Consider the following 18,833-nt stretch of genomic DNA (forward strand, 5'->3'; position numbering starts at 1 on the left):
TTAGTGGTTTTAAAATATATATATATATATATAAATATATATAAATATAAATATATATATATATATGTTAATAGACTCGCAAACTAAGCCAAAAAAATTAAGTTTTTATGCATCGTATTATGATCGCTATGATTTTTTTTACGTTTTGTAATTGCTCCTCCTGTGACGTCACTACTTGTCCTCAGTGAGTTGTCCTGACATTTAAAAAGTGAACTCCGTATGTATGAAAACACGCTAATCATGGCTTCCCGGAAACCAAAAATATATCATCGATTGTCAATTCTAAACAGCTGTTCACTAGAACTTGTGATGATTTTAAAGTAGTTCATTTTTATTTAAACATATTTTAATAGATTTTTTCATATATTTTTGAGAAACTTTACCGGACAATTAAAAGCCCTAATTTTTATTGCATGTAAGAAAACATTTTTTATATCCAATTTTCCGTAGCGCTGAAGTTCCTCATTATATAAGAATCAATTTTCAAATTGTTAATATGATACACATGAAGTATTTTCATATGTCTTTACAGGTAAGTTAGTTTAGTTTAAAAATAGATAAAACTGAATCTAATTAATAATGCTTTGAATCAGAATTTCATGTTTGTTTGATATCAATATGATGCTTTTTAAAATATTGACAGAATGGTTTAAAAAAATAATTTAAAAACTTTGGTACATAAAAATGCATTTATAATTACACAAACTTTGCAATGGTAACACTTTTAAAATAATTTAATATAAAAATTTAGTTAACAAATCCTTACAGTATTCACGGGCATACATTTAAAATTCTAATTAATGGCCAAAATTATTTTTAATCCGTTTTCAAATTATTGAATTTTATGGCTCTTCTTTACAGCTGTCGGCAAATCATTTTGATATTAAAGCAATCTATGAGATTTTTACCTTCTCCCAAATCACGAATATTTAAATGATTATAAGTTGACTTATTGACCGTTAGCCATTGTTTATAAATACGTATGTTTTTATTTAAAAAAACGTACATATACATTAATCAATTTATTTTTAAACTTTATCTGATAATTATCAGATATTTTTCTAGCTATTATCATGTTATATTGTGGCTTATTTAACAGCTCTTACTGTGCCATAAGTTGTGAGTAATATTATTATTTTTAAAGCTTCTTCTGGTATTTATTTTATGTAGTTACATAAATTTATGCAAATTAGACAATTTCCGATTAATGATTATTGAAAGGCAATATGTCAAAATCTGCATGTCTTAGTTATGATGCGATACTTAGCTCAATGTATTTTTTTAAAATACAGACCAAACAAAAATTTCTGTCCACAAATATTTTAACAGTTCCTTTCAAATCTATTAATCCACAGTTTCTATTCATCAGATAGAAGCCATTTACAAAACTGATAGCAATATCTTAGGAAAAATGACCCCGCACTTACTTAAAGATCTGGGATGATGAGATATAAAATGTATATTTTGTACCTTAGTTATTTTAATTAGGGAATTATGCATATAAATTATAAAGCTATTTATTGGTTTGGCTGCTGTTTGTTAGTTTCCATAGGCTAAATTGTATCGTGGAATTCTGAAAAAGGAAACAAAAATAATTACAAAAGAGATATATAATATTTTACCGCCGTAATCTATTAAAAAAATTGTGTAAATATATTTTTTAAGGTATTGTTAATTTTATTATTAGAATAAGTGTATCACTCTTTCATGTATCACCCTTTCGCTCCGAACTTAAGTGGCTTCATTTAGGTCAGCGCATAAACTTTCAATCTCTCTCACTTCTTGGTAATATTCTTCGCAACCCTTGCGCACAAAGTATCTTGTTGAAAATTTCATTTATCTGTCTGATCATGGTTTTTCGTTCTTCTCAAGAAGGACACTTTCCATTCCTCAACATAGTACATCATTTTTCAGCAATTCCATTTCTGTTCAAGGTGCTAGACTTTTGAATGAGCTACCCCTTCATACAAAAAAATGTACCTTCTCTGGCCACATTAAAAAATAGCCTTAAATATTACTATATATCCTTAGAACACCCTAACATGCCTTTTTAAACTATTTTTTTTATTTCTTTTCTTTCCTGGTCCCCCTTTCTCTCTCCTTCCAAAACTCCATGATTCCAAAACACCTGATTCCACATTCCTGATCCTTAATATGTATGATGTAATGTACTTTAATTTAGTTTATATGTACAAGCCTTATCCCCCCATTAAAAGACATGTATTGTGTCTTGATATACTTATATTTTGTTTTTTAGTACAATTTTTTGACCAACTCTCCTTTTGACCGGCCTGTTTTTTAATTGGCTGAAAGATATTGCTTTTAGCAATGAGTCCGCAATAAGTAATAGCAATAAATATTTATAAATAATTCGCGAATTTGTGCGAACATTTTTATCAATATTTATATCACTGACAGCTGGTACATACCCATTTACATTGTTCTGTGCAAAAAATATAAATATATATATTATGTAAAATGTACTTACCTTTTACTGTAAATTGTATCAATAATATGTGAAATAATAACATCCCTTTCGCTCCTGGACAACACGTTTGTGTGGGTACAAACAAAAATTCAAATTGCCTTCCATATTCTGTTAGATCCTGGCCACAATGATTGTTCATATTATTATCCACTTAGGAAATAACATATTTTTTATACGATAGCTCCAGTATCCGAAGTGGAGAGATGGTGAGAGAGTAAAAAGAATTTTGAAAAATATCTCGGGAGCGAAAGGGTTATATATGTATAATAAATATATCAAGTGTATTGAGTGTTGTGAAAGAAAGAAAGAAATATTATTTAAAGTAAAATATCAGTTTAATATTTACAATGGCGGAAAAACAATGTGTGGACAAGATTAAGTACTTTATAAGTGTGATTACCTCTTAAAATATTATAGACCCAATACAATAGGACATGCATTCAATTCCTGAAGTTGGTAGTTATTTTTGTAGTCATCTAATTACTTACTATAAACAAATTTAATGATTATTAGTTATTCTGTACGTTGAATTCAATTCTACATACATTTACAAACTTTCTAAATGTAATCGCGTATGGTGATAGAACAGTTACCAAAGTTAATTTATTTATAAATTTATTGTGATATAAGAGATAAATAGATGGTTACAATTTTTTAAAAACATTTTTCTTAATATATCGCTGCTTAAATTCAAAAAGGCCAAAAATTAAAACTGAAATAATGAGACTTAAATTGGTCATCTTTTCTGTAAGACTCCCATGGATTTTGAAGTATACATTACATAGGACAACAGCACTTTTTACATTTAGAATTTTGTTGGCTAACTTTAGAGCAAAACTGCCATCTTGTCAGTGTGTGACCAAGCATGTGATGTTTTATTTTTCTAAGTGGTAGTAGCATAAAACTCCATAATTAGATAGATACAGCTATAAAAAACACATCTAATCATATTAAAAACATAAATATAAAAAGTAAAATAATCAATAAAAAAAAAAAATCTCATGTTAAAAACTTTGATAGGCTCTACTAAAAAAAGACAAATTTCAATTTGTGGCCCTTTTGAATTTAAGCAGCGATATATAAAATTGCAACCAACAAATAAATATTCGTTGCATTGAAAAAACCTTTATTATCATGTGAGATTAGGAAATAAATGCATATTCATAAAAAATATACGTCAATTTGTAAATACACAGCATAGGTTTGTTGTGATAATTCAGATGAATATTCATTATACTTTTGTTGAATGAAAAACAAGAATAATAAAATAAAATAAAAATATAATGAAGTGTATAAAATTACATAAGTAGCAGTAAATATATTTTTATTATACATTTTAAGTACCTACTAGCAAACTGCAAGATTTTGCCTGTTCTATTTGAATATTAACTGCACGCATTTGCATTATAGTAAGTTTCTAGTGCTTAAATAGTTACCTATCAAAACTAATTTTTCTTTTTTTCTTTAATAATGCCAACTCAGGATATTGTTAATAATAAATTAAAACGTGTAAAGTTACTCAGAAACTGAATGAAAACTAAACTAAATAATATATTAGTCAAGATTAAATAAAAAAGGAATAGATTGAACACAGTGTTATTTGAAAAAGGAAGAACTTCAAATATTTTCAGAAGACTGCCTCTCAAATATGAACACACAGTAAAACTCCGTTTATCAGAACTCTAGTCACCTGGAGAGTCAAATATCTAGGACGTTATCAGAAAATAAAAAATAAAGGAGAAGTTTTTAATTTTAATTTAATTGCGTAATTAACTTGGCAGTTTTTCATGTAATTCCAATTTGCTGTATTATTTTAAAAGCAATGAAATCTGGCACTCATTAATCCGGACAATTTGAGTTTTACTGTATTTCAAAGTAAGGATAAAACTGGTCGGAGCACTAAGAAATTTAGAAACGGTTCTAGTAGATTAATTGAATAATGAAAAAAGGTTGCATAGGTTTACGGGATTGTATGCTCACTATAATTGAGTATCAATTATTTATATCTAAAGACATTCAAACAATATAAGCCAATACGAAATAGGCACAGCACAGGCAATAATAGATAAAAGAGTACTTACTTGTTTTCACTAGTAATGTACATCTCCATGTTATATTTTTGGAAGAATTTCTTTCCATATTCGAAAGAAGCTATCATGATGGCACACGCGGGGGCAACTTTACATATTCTAGGGACGAGTCCTGTGAATAGCCCGTTGATACCGTGATTGCTGTAAATATTCTTCAGCATCTCTATCAGTCCCTTCGGCTTGTACTTGGGGTCAACTAAAAATTGCAAAATGAAAACACATATTGGAGACAAAATAGATTTAGATATTTAGCGGAGTATTTTGATTAAAATACGGATTTTGATTAAGAAATATCCAAATATTAATTGAGAATTCAATTTTCACATTCTCAAAGAACCCTTTATTTATTATCATCATCATATTAATTATCATCTATAATTTCTCTTTCTTTTTAGGCTTACATACAGTCCATGTATTGGCTCGACTGTGGAATCATCTCCCACCCACTGTCAAAAATAATGCTTCTACAGCAACTTTATTTATATCACATCTGAATCAATATTTCCTACGTCTTCTTTAAACTTTCCTCTCTTATTCACCTTTTATTTCCTTTTGAAGACTAATATCGACATTAACATATGGACATTTTGCTAGTTCTATTTTATTATGTTTTTTTTCACAGATATATATAAAACACTTAAAAATCAAGAGTCCTACCGGTTTATTTTTTTTTAATGATATTTTTAAAAAAGAAAGATATAAACCGCAATTTCAATTGAATTAAAATCTAATGCTTTTATTCCTTTCATTGTAAATTTGAAACCTTCTAAGAAACGTCTATGTCATTCTTACTCATAATTAATCATCATCTCAACTCAGATGACAATAAAACAGCATTTTAAAAAAAATATTTCGATGATAATAGTCATTGATCATTGGTAGTTACAATACAGATACCCTTTTGAACACTATTTACAGACTTACTTGAGTATATTTCTTTTTCTCCTAATTCTATTTGTTGGTGGGTTTTCACAACATCAAATGGCAAAGTGATGACAGCGGCTAACTAAAAGAAAAAAATATTTGGAACACATCAAACCGCCAAAACATCGTATTCGATATTTTTTGAGAGAATTTTTTTTCTTCTTAATTATTATGGAATATACTTTAAGAACCAAGTTTTGTTTTGAATATGTTATTTTTTAATATCAATGAAATAAACAGTTGAAACAGAGTTTGATTCTTAAAATGTATTCCTTGTTTATTGAGAGGAAGAAGTGTTCTCCTGTAAAATAGTGTTTGTCGGTTACAATGTTTTGGAGATCATGAATTGATATAATGCCTATTCAATTCTGAACTATCCTAGATGCAAATTTTTTGAAATGTTTTTTTTTACAGTATATGATTCTCTGTGAAATTCCCTTCCTTTTTTTATAATCTTAAATGCCAAAAATACAATACTTTTTAAGTTATTAAATAATTTCCGTTTATCCTAAACACCAAACACTCAAGATCATGCATCTTAACTATCCTAAACCCCTAGGATACTCTTAAAAGGCAATTATACTTTTAATTTTTCAAAGGATTTTCTCGCTATTAATAAATGTACAATACCTTTGGAATGATATTATATTTTTATTACAAAAAATAAATAAATTTAAAACCATTTCTCTAGAAATACACACAGTAATGTGACTTATGAGTTACCGGTTACATAATCTAAAATAATCACCTGTTCAATCAAATAAATTTGTAAAAAATTGGTTACTGGGATTAGGTAGAGAAAAATCAGAAAATTCACTCAAAAACATTCTTAAATAATAAATGGTATAAATTAATATTTTATAACTGTATAATAAATTAACTAGTAGGTAGTAATCTTATTGTTTGTTTTGCATAAAAATGTCTGCTTTAAAATAGGTTGTACCTAGTTAGGCAGACTAGACATGATCCAGAGAAATCTATTACCTAAGTGTGTAATGTAGTAGATAAAGAAATTGTTATTTTTGTTAATAAATCATGATTATTATTATTATTATTATTATTCTCATGTTAATTTAGGATGAATGAATACATTTTAAATGCTTCTTTCATATTCCATATTTACAAAACTAAGAATGTTGACACAACAAAAAAAATGTTATCGTTTGAATAGATAAAAAAAGGAGTACTTACACAGCCAGAAATACCTCCTGCCATAAAATTAAATGCAAAGGTGTTGTCACTGGGATTTGGCTGCCCAAAATGCTTCTTTAAAGTTTCAAAATTGGTCCAATAGACACCTGAAAAACATAATAGTAAAAAGAACATTGAAAAAGGAACATTGAAAATATATTTTTCACTATCACCATATAAATAAGTATGTAACTTATAATAATTATTGACATGTTATAATATCAAGATCACTATGCCTGCAACAGATTAAGATTATTTTGAATAATTTAATAAATTACCTGAAAAGGGTACGTCTCGCATAAGTGTTGGTCCTAAACCCCGCCAAAGTCCATTTAATCCTCTAACTTTTATCAATTCTTTTACAGCTGAACGTGTTTCTATAAAATATAACCCAAATATTATATTAATTAATCAAATTATTTTAAATTTTTTATTTATTTATATTTTCGTCACTGTATTTATTTCTGTTTTCAAATACTTTCAAAGTATACAGAGAGCAGCTATAAAAACTTGTTGATATTTCAAGCCATTTCATTGGATACAAATAGTTGATCATTTAGATCAGTGGTCCCCAACCCCCAGGCCGCAAACCGGTACCGGTTCGTGGATCAAATGGTACCGGGCTGCCTGACGCCCTGCTTAGTAATAAATAAATAAATATGCCCTATAAAAAAATGCCATCTCTTTGCAATGAAACAAGCTCAGAATTCTCATTGATTTAGCGTTCTAGTGATTTAAAATATTAAATCACTTTAAAATAAATAGAAATAGAGGAAGACCGAGAAAGACATGGCACGACCAAATCCAACAAATACTTAAAGATGGACATGTAAAAAGTCGGAATAATCGGCGCGCGTGCATGAAAAGATGTATGAATGTAGAGGAAGGGAGATCTTTTTATTTTTTTTATTTATAATTTACATACAATATTACATTTTAGTTATTTCAAAACATTTTTTAAATTATTTTTTTTTTACAGGACTCACCAAGCCAATGAATATGGCTTGTCGGTAAAGATCCTTTACAATTAATCATATGATAGTCCTACATGGTTGTATAATAATAATTACTACTAACTTAAATATAGGGAGCGAAAAAAAGTACATGTAATTTATGCTTTCAAAAAATATTTAGAATATGTAAAAAAAAAGCAAAAAATAAGTGAATGATAACGCAATTTTAAGATAAAAAATAAATAAATACAGAACCGGAGTACCAAAATTTTAAACAGAAGTGTGTACATAGGCACAAAGCGTTTTATTAAAAACATTATTTATTAACATATCCATATCTATATCTATATCTACCTGTATGCAAAGATAGAGTGATGTGGCGTTCTATCTACCTATCCTACGGGGAAACGGCGTGATGGTTTGCTGTTGTTGTAATGTGAGATATTAGGGATACTGCGCCTATTGCATCATTTCGTGCGATGGTAATAGTTTTCGTTAAAAATAAAAAATTATGTATGTAGCTAGACTGTCATCAGAGAAAGTCTTATGAATGAAAAGTGAATTAATAAACTTTAAAAAAATACATTACAAATTCATCAACTAATGTTACAGGTTTAATACTAAGATAACTCTTAAAATATTCAATTTGATTACATAATAAATAAACTTTTTAATAAAACAATATTTTGACAAATTAATGTAAAATGGCTTCATTTTCACATTTTGAAACAGAAAAAAAATTATGTCTTCCATCTATTTTTGTGTGCATCTCAGTATGTATATGTATATTATATAGTTAACAGCTTTATTTGGTTGCGTTATTGACAAATTGATGATACCTGATTCAAAACAAAATGAAAGATTACTCACCACTAAACGTTTTCCGTTGAGATTGCATTTTTGTTCTAATTAGTTCAATGGGAGAAACTATAGTAACAGCAGTCGTTCTGGCTACACTACCAGATATTAGAGGTATCCACATGGGCTGACTTTCTAAAAACAAATTGTATGTGAATTATTAAAAAAAACAATACTGAAGCATTATTTAGTGCTTCTATGTAAAAAAAATCCATATATCCAATGTAGCACTGTCCAAATATTGAGAATAGCATATTTTGTAATGTAAATAACAGTGTTAAGTAACTTAAAAACCTACGTACACAGAATTCCCGTTTTACATGGATTTTATTAACACCATTTCGAAATAAAATAGTAATTTTTTTATTTAAACATTTATATTGAAATGTGCGCGGTAAAATTTAGAAAATCTCAAAATACAGCCATCTAACAAATCTATTAAAAACTGATTCTTAAAAATTTAAGTAACATAGGCAGTCCACCCCCCACGGTGTAGTGTCTAAAACACTTTCAGGTTCCAAGCTGATTCCTGGTGATATTACTATACTGAAATGTGATTTTCCTCAAGCTTGGGAGTTCTGTGTTGCAATTCATCATGGCCTCTTCTGTTATATAACGCTTTGGAATATAATAAGGAGGATTCATAAACAAAAGTGATAATCTAAAAAAATACTTACGAATTCCAGTGATTTCTGTGTAGTGATCTTTTAACCTTACTCTCATTTGTTCATAAAAAACAAAGTAAATGACTGTACTGGGAACAGCTAGAAGTAATGTTGGACTCAAACCAGACCACAATGACGTAAATCCTTCCATCTGAGTAATCTTAAACAAGGCATCCTTAAACACAAACTGCTAAGTGAGAAAACATTTAATATTTTTTATGTTCAAATTCATCAAAATAAAGATTAACATACTAATAGTTTAATTTGGTAAAAATAAAGTCAGTGAAAAGGTTTTAATTTTTTAAAAACCATCAGTAGTCCACCGTACAGTAGTCATGTTAATAATTACAGCAGTTATCAAACGATGATTGAATAATTATGTTCATTTAGTGTCATCAGATTTTTAGAAATATGATAATGTATACTTACAAGAGTGCCCTTATAAATTACTTTTCCTTGCACGGGAGATCCTCCAGGACTACAGGGACAAAGATGATCCATTAAACCATTGCAATACAAGTAGCATTTATTTGATAACATTTTCTTTTGCTGCGTTTGCATGCGTATTTTTATTACATCTAAAGGAGTCACTGTAAATCGTCAAAAACTGCAGTTAAATTCATCTCCTGATGGAAAGAAACAGGGGGCATCATCTGATTAGATCGGAAAATTATTGTATACTTACTAAAGAGTGAGGTTAACAATGCTCCCGAGCATGCCGATGTCATTTGTTGTACGGGTCTAATACGAAATCTCGGGTCATCAACATCCATATTACGAGAGTGGGACATCTTGTATAAATATTGTGCAATTAACGAGCGGGGTGTACTTTATTGAAAAATAATTCACCGCAAATCGTTCATTTTACGATTTAAGATTATCACAACTATCGGTGAATAATACGTAATATATTATTTTATTTTGGATGGTCACTAAATTAGAATTATGCTAAGACTTAATAAACTTGCTCAGAAAGACCAACGACCAACTAGCGAAAACCCCGACTGTTTTGATTCGTTTGACTGAAACTGACATTTCTTTGACAACGTTCTGAATGATAGATAATAGACAAGATAAGACCACAAATTATACTCTTGATAAGACATTAATCTGTTCATTTTAACTAGAGTTTTAACCATAGGTTATAGCTTATTACGTAAAAATTGTCTCTGGCCGCGTTTTCATGGGGAATTTTATTTACTCGTACCGATTCACCGTTTTATAAAAAACTGATTTGGCCATTATTTGTCCCCTTTGATGTAAATATTTTATGGTGTAAGCAAATAAAATAATTAGAATAAATCAAAGATGTCACATATAGAGAAATGTTCATATAATTTTTTTGTCCATCTATTGCTTGCCTATCAAAGTATTAATTTGTAAAGCACTGCAAAGTCAAAAATGTCTAAAGACAGTTGCCGCGTATTCGGGACTCGAGTTTTCAGATTATCTAAAGAAAGTTTCCCCCTATTATCTATTATCTATTAAAATCTTCTCGCGAGGGTAGAGGAGAAAGAAACTAGGGGATTTTTATTAATTTGACGTTTAATCATTAGTGTGGCCGTAATGCAAGAAGCAAAGTGTAGTCGCATGCAAAAAAGAGTAATCTCCGAATTTTTTTCATCTCTATCCCCGCGAGAAGATAAAAAATAGCGCCTCGCTCGCATTGGGGTATTAAATAAAAAAGGTACCTACGTATAGCATTTTTAAAACATACTTAATATGTAGGTACCGTCGAACGTGACAACTTTGCCCAGTTTTAACAAACTTTTACAAAATCATAATTTTTTTGTATTGGACTACTAAACATTTTGTTGAATGGTGATACTAATTATTCTGAGCATTTTTACAAGTACAAAACGTTTGCTTTTATTTTATTTATGCAATTTAGAAGACAAAACATGCTGGGCAAAATTATCTCCACTCGTTGTCAATTTTGCCCACTTAGTAATTAACTGTAATTTTTGGTTTTATCATCCTTATCATACGGTTTATTAATACTTTTTGGGCGAAAAAAACTGTTTATGTTTAAACACTAGCATCACTGAGGCATCACCATTATAAAATCAATGAAAAAAACCGGTGGGCAAAATTGTCAACTATTTCCTCAACTTTTCTATACAATGCGGATTTGTGGGTCAGGGTTGGCACATAATTGGATTTTTAACAAAACCAAATGAGTTTATCTCTAATCCTTTTAATTTGTTCGTGTTTGACGATGCATAAACCATTTTCTTTTCTTACAAACCATTTCACTTCTGATTTCACTTCGATTTTCGTAATTAAGGGAGCTTGCTCCTAAAACGATTTTAATTTAAATGTGTATGTAGAAAAAAAAAATTGCAATTATTTGCTAGATTACCGATACTTTGAAATTGTATTTTATGTACAGAATTCATAATATTTTGTATGTTTTATTTTCTTCTTTAGACTGTTAAAAATATTTATACAAAAAAACATTTAAAGTAAAAAAATAAGTCTTTATAATTTCACAAAAAGCTGGCAAATTTAAAAAATAAAACTATCTAAAATGTGGTTGGATATTCTTACATTTTTGAAAATGGTATAAATTATTTTTGAATTGTAAAAATTAAAATTGGTTTTTGTAAAACCATTTTTAATTTACTCACAGAAAATGACTCAATCTTTCAGTTTTTAAGATTTACATTGAATTTATGAAAACCTCGACGCAAGATTACAGGTTTAGGTAGAAATTTCACTATGTTCCAATTAAATACATCAGCAATATCCTCAACTTGAGATCACACAAAGCTCGATTACGTTTGCGTCTTACAAATGACATACCAATATTAAAATTGTGGTAGTTGATGCGCTGATAACTTAACTGACATAATATTTGTCATTTTGCGTATCAACAGTGTTAAACTTTACTAAAACGAAAGCGACTTCTTCACCGTTATTAATTTCAAGCGGATCAAACACTGTTTTTTCGTTTTCCTTGGCCAAAGATTCGGAGGCACGCTGTTCATATTCGTCGCAATCGTAAGTCTCGAAATCTGTTGATTCATCAACTGAGTAGGCATCAAAGTCTTTTGTTTCCGTGTCGCTATGACATTTTTTTCAATGTTCTCCTCTATAAGGTGTAGGTATCTTTTGATCCTAATAGCAGAGAAAAATCGGATGGATTGTTTACCAATTGCTGTGTGGTATAAAAAGTTTAAATGAACAGAATAACTGGCTTGTCATTTTCAGCGTGTATTTGAGTTGAAACCCCCATCAGATTTTTAAATCTTATTTGTTAAATCTTTAGCAAAAAATCTGATTTATTGGCCAGTTTGAACAAAACATCCCGTTACCTCGTTTAAAATCATATTTTTACCATTTACTTCATTTTCTTTTATATTTTCTACTTTGTTTTTTTCTCCTTTCTCGGGTAATGTTTTTTCAATGTAGTATGTAGCGACAACCCTAGTGGGCAAAATTGTCAAAACACTAGCTAAGAAATCTAAGACAATTTTGCCAACTTAAATATCTATTGTGTTTGTTCAAATAGATATACAGAAATACGTTCTATAGCGTCTTTATTATGTATGCAATGAAATATATAAAACTTACTTGCCTCCTTTCAACACAAACTCCGCATCAACAAAAGTTTTGACAATATTTGTAGATATACATAAACAGACCTTCAAGTTTAACTTCAAATTTCAAGTGATCAACTGAAGCTGGTGGTAAACTAAATATTTAGTTTAGCCATGGAACTATCAAAATATACTTACTAAATGTAATTTTTATGATACCAGTAACTTTTCTTACTTTAAAACTTGATTTTGTTAAGGATTTCGGCAGTGGGCAAAATTGTCATGGCTGGGCAAAATTATCATGTTTGACGGTATGTATATTATGTAATTAGCTCAGACACGTTGTGCATATCAAAATAATATTGTATGAGCTCCAAAATACGCCGATAAAAAAAAAAAAACAGCACCCATAGAATTAAGAATAGTCCAGAAACCGCATACGCGCATCAAACAAAAGGCAACTAAACTACTCTTAAAAGAGTAGTTTTATGTTTTGACCCATTGTTTCTTTGTAGACGTCGCTCAATACGCAACTCCCGATTTGAATTTAACTATGCCGTGTTGTGTCATTTTAAAGTGTAGAAATACTGCTGGGATCTTAAAGAAACAGAATGGGATCACATTTCATGTGTGATTAGCAAATGCATGTGTAAGTAGCAAATGCATTACTTAAAAATTGAATTATTTTTCCATCTGTCAGATTGTCAAAGAAAACAAAATTGACATTTCGTTAATGTTGCCAAGGTAGTAAATTTTTTTGCCCTACTGTGCTCATCTAATAAGAGAACTAATGAAAATTGGACCTCGGATTAAACAACGCCGTGGTGGACATTTGACCGAAATTATCTTTAAAACATCAAATATTATTTAACATGACATAAAAATATCCATATTTAGTTCAAAGTTCATCAATTCAATTACTCTTATTAAATGACTCTTTACTTATCTACTCTGTTGTGTCAATCAATGTTTCCGCGTGAACAATAAAATTTTAGAGTAATTTGCAAATTGCTCTTTTTTACCTTACATTTGTGTTATGATTGTATTTTTTCCCATTTGGCAACATTACGCCGTGACTTCGCGAATACACGCGGTGAAAGTGGGGGGATTTTTGGACACAGTCCGATGTATTCAAATATGATTCTACGCTCCTTCTGGACTATTCTTAATTATATCCATGCACCTTTCAAAATATTTTTATTTTAATAATTTAGAATGTCATGTACATACATAGGTAAAACATAAATATTACTAATGAGTTATAATATTATTTTTTAATATGGAATTATAGGGATTTACATTTATTTTACACACAAATAAAAAAATAGGTTAATCCACTTGATTTTGTGGTATTTTGTGAATAACAAAATATATGAAATTTAATGTGTAAGTCACCTACGCATTGTTGGAATTATTAAAGTATAATATATTAACCTTTTTATAGTAACAATATTTTGAGTTTGTCCAAATTTTTGTAGACAAGGACTGGATTCAACTCCCCGGGGAGCTGTTTATATTAACATATTACAACAGAGATGAAGAACATTTAAGAGAAGGTAATATAGAAGTCCAGGCATCTACAGGGCTTATGACCTGTCAATGGCTGGTTTAAGTGGCCACTTTACACACTGTGTAACATTCACCATTCTGCCTATATTTGAACATCTATATTCCTTCAATTCTTTCATCTGTCGATGTTTGTGAAGTTAAAGAGCTGAAACCTTTATTTATGCGGGTGAGATTCATATAATATTCATCTATTTTTTTAAAAATTTGTTTACAATTTTTAAAACCCGTTAGGGTTACATTAGAAATTTAATATTGTCTAGTCATTTTATGTCTCGTCTAGTCTAGTTAGTTCAGTAATCATGTGCTTTTTCAGATTGATTTTAAATTTGTCTCCAGTAAAAGTTTTCAAGTAGTAAGGTAGGTCGTTTAAGTCCATTATGTAGTATTTTTGACTGTCCCGTGTTTGTCTTTGCTTTTTTAATATGATAGTGTTGTTGTTGTCTGGTGTTATATTTGTGTATGTCAGCATTTTTGACTAATATTATGTCGTCGTCTTGTATGTTTCCCAGTGTTATTTTGTGCACAATTTTTAAGGTCTCAATTTTAGTCAAGTAGTTTATGTCAAATAAACGTATGTTATGTACGTATGTCTTTATGTTTTTATAATTCAATTAGATGAATCTCACCCGCATAAATAAAGGTTTCAGCTCTTTAACTTCACAAACATCAACAAATGAAAGAATTGAAGGATTATAGATGTTCAAATATAGGTGAATGTTACACAGTGTGTAAAGTAGCCACTTAAACCAGCCATTGACAGGTCATAAGCCCTGTAGAAGCCTGGACTTCCATATTACCTTCTCTTAAATGTTCTTCATCTCTGTTGTAACTTGTTATAGTAATTAAATTGTAGGCGCTGAAACAATTTTACATCCCAACTCATTGACTAAATGGAATACTTTTCAATCTAATTTTATCGTTTATAGGTAAAATTTATTATAAATATGTCTTTTAAATCGCCACATGTTCATTATTTTTCAGCGAATCACAGAAACTTCTACATTAAAAAATATCAATCACTAGTAAAAAAAAAAACACTTTTTGGTTCTAGATACCCAATTTTATTATTATCCGAACTCCAGTCATCTAGATTGCCAAACATCCGGATCGTTATGTATATAAATAAAGGAGATGTTATATTAACAAATAAAAAGGGGTAAACAATTTTCTTTATCAAATCAATTAAGTTTACTGTACGTGTCTTAATTAGTTTTTAATGTGATTCCAATTGGCTGTATTATTTCAAAAGCAATAAAAAAGTGAATTGATCAATTGAGTCAATTTTGCGCTTTATTTCAAAACATTGCCTCAAAGAGAAATTTCTATGGTTTTTAAAAGTTTTTTTTTGATTTGTTAATAGACTATTAAACTAAGTCTTTTTTTTAATGTATCGTATTATTAGCGCTGAGATTTTTTTAAGTTTTGCATTTTTTAAATTACTTCACGTGTGACATCTTAAGTTCTCTTTCCCTTCTTCTCATTGAGTTCTGCTGATTAGTCAGTTATGCTGATCAGTCAGTCAGTTAACTTACCGTAAACCGGAAATCTATCACAACTCTCTTATCAATGGTTGATTCGGAAGAACAAGTGATGTCATATAAAGCAGATCGTTTTGATGAAAATCACTATTACTATTTTTTTCGTATATTTTTAAGAAACTTCGCAATACAATTGAATATTCTTATTTTCGAATTCATTTTTGATATACGATTTCCCGTAGGGCTGAACTTCCACATTTAATAGTCAATCCAATTATCCGGATTTCTGCATATCCAGATAACGTCTGGCACTCATTAATCAGGATAATTCGAGTTTTACCGTGTTATATTTTTGATCATGATCTTATCTTCATATAACAAAAAAAATATCAAAATACGCCGCGATTGGTGTACCAATGTAGTGCCCTATGTACCATTAGGCGCAGAAAGGGAATTATGATGAAAACGATATTTTTGTGACAGCAGATTCATCTAGTTATTAAAGATATTGATAATATAATCAATGAAAGGCGAAATGGCGGTAACAAAATACCAGTGATAAAAATATACGTTTTTATTAATTAATGTAATATTGATTTCTACATCTTATTCAGTACTTCAATAAATTAATACAAATCACTAGTTTTTATTTATTTATTTAATTACTTTCTTATGATGATCACCATGGAAGATCAATGTTTTTTATTATAAAATATTATTATTATTTCTTATTGAAATCTATACGATTTATAAATATATATATACATATTGACGAGCCAATAGCGCGTTCAAAATGACGTGTTCAATCAAACAATATTTTGATTGTCAATATTTTGAGTATCTCCAAATCTTTTTAGACAAAGGCAGGATTCCACCCCCTAGGGTGTAATTAAGATGGAAATTTATTGCAACAGAGAAGGATAACATTTTTGAGAAGGAAATACGGAAGTCTGGGATTTGGCTGGGCTTATGATCTGTCATTGGCTGGTTTAAGTGATCACTTTATGCACTGTATGGCAAAAATAAGTATAAAGAATGAAAAGAGTTTTCAGCCAGATGAATCTCATTCTCAGGAGAGAACTCTTTCCATTCCTCGACAGCACATTATTTGTCAGCTATTCTTTTTCTGTTCAAGGTGCTAGATTTTGGCTACCTCTTCATATAAAAAATACAGTTTATCTAGCCACCTTCAAGAAATGCCCGAAATACTGCTATATATCCTTAAAATCCTGACCTCATTGTATTTTATCGTTTTAAAAAATATGTATTTTATTTATTTTCTTTTCTTAATTCCTCTTTCTCTCTCCTTCCAAGCTCATTATCTGATTCCACATTCCTTATCCTTTGATTTGTAAAACATAATGTACTTTTATTAAAGTCAATATGTGCCAACCTCATCTCCCCATTAAAAAAACAGCTGTTATTTTCTATTATATTAGGTTTTTTTTCATGTATGTTATCCCTTTATATATATTGAGCCATAATCGACAAAACAACGTAAGCGACATTTTTGGCGAACTGCGGTTTTTTTTAAGGAAAAGTGTTCTTTATTGCCCCTTGCATAAGTGTTAAAAACATCGCTCTATAAAATTCACCTGCCACATTAAAGGATACTTATTAAAAGAAAAAAAACATTTATAACTATTATAGCAAAAAAAATTACAATATTTACAAATAAACCAAAATTATAGCCCAATTATGGTTTTATATGTATTACTCCGAATCATTTCACTCTTAAAAAATATAAATTGACATTATTTTTAAGCTAAGCAAAACAACGTAACCGACGACAATGTAGGCGGTTACGCTAGATCGCATCACTGTCAGAGTTATAGGCAAAACAGCGTTACCGCCACTATCTTAAAAGCAGAAGGTATTTAAACAATTTGGCTGTCATTTCAGTATTGGCATTAATCAACCATTATAAATCCCATTTACCGAATTATTAAAAAAATATATGAATCAAAAATTTAAAAAAACTTCCTCCTGCGAGTTCACTATTTGTCGCTTACGTTGTTCTGCCGATTATGGCTCGATATATTTTCGTTTTTTAGTACAAATTTTTGACCAACTCATTTTTTGATCAGTCTGTTTTTTGGCTGGCTGGAAGATATTGCTTTTAGCAATAAGTCCGCCAAAGTTCTCTTTTTTCTAATGAAAGATTGAAATAAATAAATAAAAGTTTCAGCTCTTTTACTTCACAAAAGTCAAGGAAGGTTTGAAAGAAATATGGATTTTCAAACATGTACAAATGGTGAATGTTACAGAGTGTAAAGTGAAGCTTAAACCAGTCATAACAGGTTATGAGTCGTGTAAAATGCTTAGACTTTCATATTACTTCTACAAAATGTTTTCTCTCCCTCTTGTAAATAAAAGCCATTATTTTTATTTTCGTTGAAACGTTTTCAAAACACAATTTCCGTTATCACTAAACTTCCTTTTAATATCCGTTAACTTTTAAAAATGAGTCCTATGAACGATTCTAGTATTCCGGGGGTTTTAGTTCTGGAGTCGTTTGGGTATCCAGGTATCTGTGGTCTGGTGGGACGAGGAGTCGGAGGTCTGGACCAGTTGCTGAGGTCTTGGGTTACAGCGACGATGTCGTTGTTGGGCCCACCAACTACTCCTCCAGGTTTCCAAAATGGGTTCGGTACGTCTTCATCGATATGCTCGTAAACTGGTTTAATGTCATCTGAAAATATATGGAATTAATTTACAATACTTTTCTCATATTCATGTTATAAAATAAAGGGTAAATCAAAATAAAAAGAAAAATCTGAGTATAAGACTATATTTTAACCTTTGAAGGGCAGTTTCCTACCACATAATATCACAAATAATATAAATAATAAAACTGAAGAATGACATCAGAATAAATGACATATTTTAAACGAATATAGGTATACCATAGAATTAAGAATAGTCCAGAAACCGCATACGAGCATCAAGCAAAAGGCGACTAAACTATTCATAAATAAGTGGTTTTACGTTTTGACTCATTAGTTTCTTTTTAGACGTCGCTCAGTACGCAACTCCTGATTTGAATTCAACTATGCCGTGTTGTGTCATTTCAAA

At 29.7% G+C, this 18,833-nt stretch overlaps 2 protein-coding genes across 3 annotated transcripts in view; both read right to left on the reverse strand.

Moving 5' to 3' along the window:
• Positions 1 to 677: 677 nt before the first annotated feature.
• LOC148279207 (solute carrier family 25 protein Shawn-like) lies at positions 678 to 10,290 on the reverse strand. Of its 2 annotated transcripts, XR_015822948.1 has the most exons (10): positions 9,855 to 10,290; positions 9,599 to 9,759; positions 9,182 to 9,344; positions 8,517 to 8,639; positions 6,972 to 7,070; positions 6,694 to 6,800; positions 5,503 to 5,584; positions 4,570 to 4,774; positions 2,889 to 2,975; positions 1,438 to 1,573 (listed from the first exon to the last, which is right to left on the reverse strand). XR_015822948.1 is itself a non-coding variant. In XM_088230317.1 (9 exons), exons 1-9 carry the CDS (start codon positions 9,958 to 9,960, stop codon positions 1,540 to 1,542), a joined length of 1,080 nt encoding a protein of 359 aa, XP_088086443.1. In that variant the 5' UTR covers positions 9,961 to 10,290; the 3' UTR covers positions 678 to 1,539. The 2 variants fall into 2 exon arrangements, 1 of the variants encoding a protein (XP_088086443.1); XM_088230317.1 differs by lacking the exon at positions 2,889 to 2,975 and having other exon boundaries at positions 678 to 1,573.
• A 6,735-nt stretch (positions 10,291 to 17,025) lies between these two features.
• The window catches only part of LOC148279208 (uncharacterized), a 64,469-nt gene continuing 62,661 nt past the window's right edge, over positions 17,026 to 18,833 (reverse strand). The window contains exon 5 of the mRNA XM_088230310.1: positions 17,026 to 18,450. Within this exon, the coding sequence (XP_088086436.1) occupies positions 18,209 to 18,450 (242 nt within the window). The 3' untranslated portion in view covers positions 17,026 to 18,208. The remainder of the gene's footprint in view (positions 18,451 to 18,833) is intronic.

Source organism: Micrasema longulum, unplaced genomic scaffold, assembly GCF_059751315.1.
Source record: "Micrasema longulum isolate JH-2025_06_02 unplaced genomic scaffold, ASM5975131v1 h1tg000746l, whole genome shotgun sequence".
Taxonomy (NCBI): Eukaryota; Metazoa; Arthropoda; class Insecta; order Trichoptera; family Brachycentridae; genus Micrasema; species Micrasema longulum.

Coding starts and splice junctions, on each gene's coding strand:
- LOC148279207 (XM_088230317.1), bottom strand. CDS start 9,960: ATGTCCCACTCTCGTAATATGGATGTTGATGACCCGAGATTTCGTATT. Junction 6,801..6,971: donor GCGAGACGTACCCTTTTCAG/GTAATTTATTAA, acceptor TATGTTTTTCAG/GTGTCTATTGGACCAATTTT. Junction 5,585..6,693: donor CAGGAGGTATTTCTGGCTGT/GTAAGTACTCCT, acceptor TTTTTCTTTTAG/TTAGCCGCTGTCATCACTTT.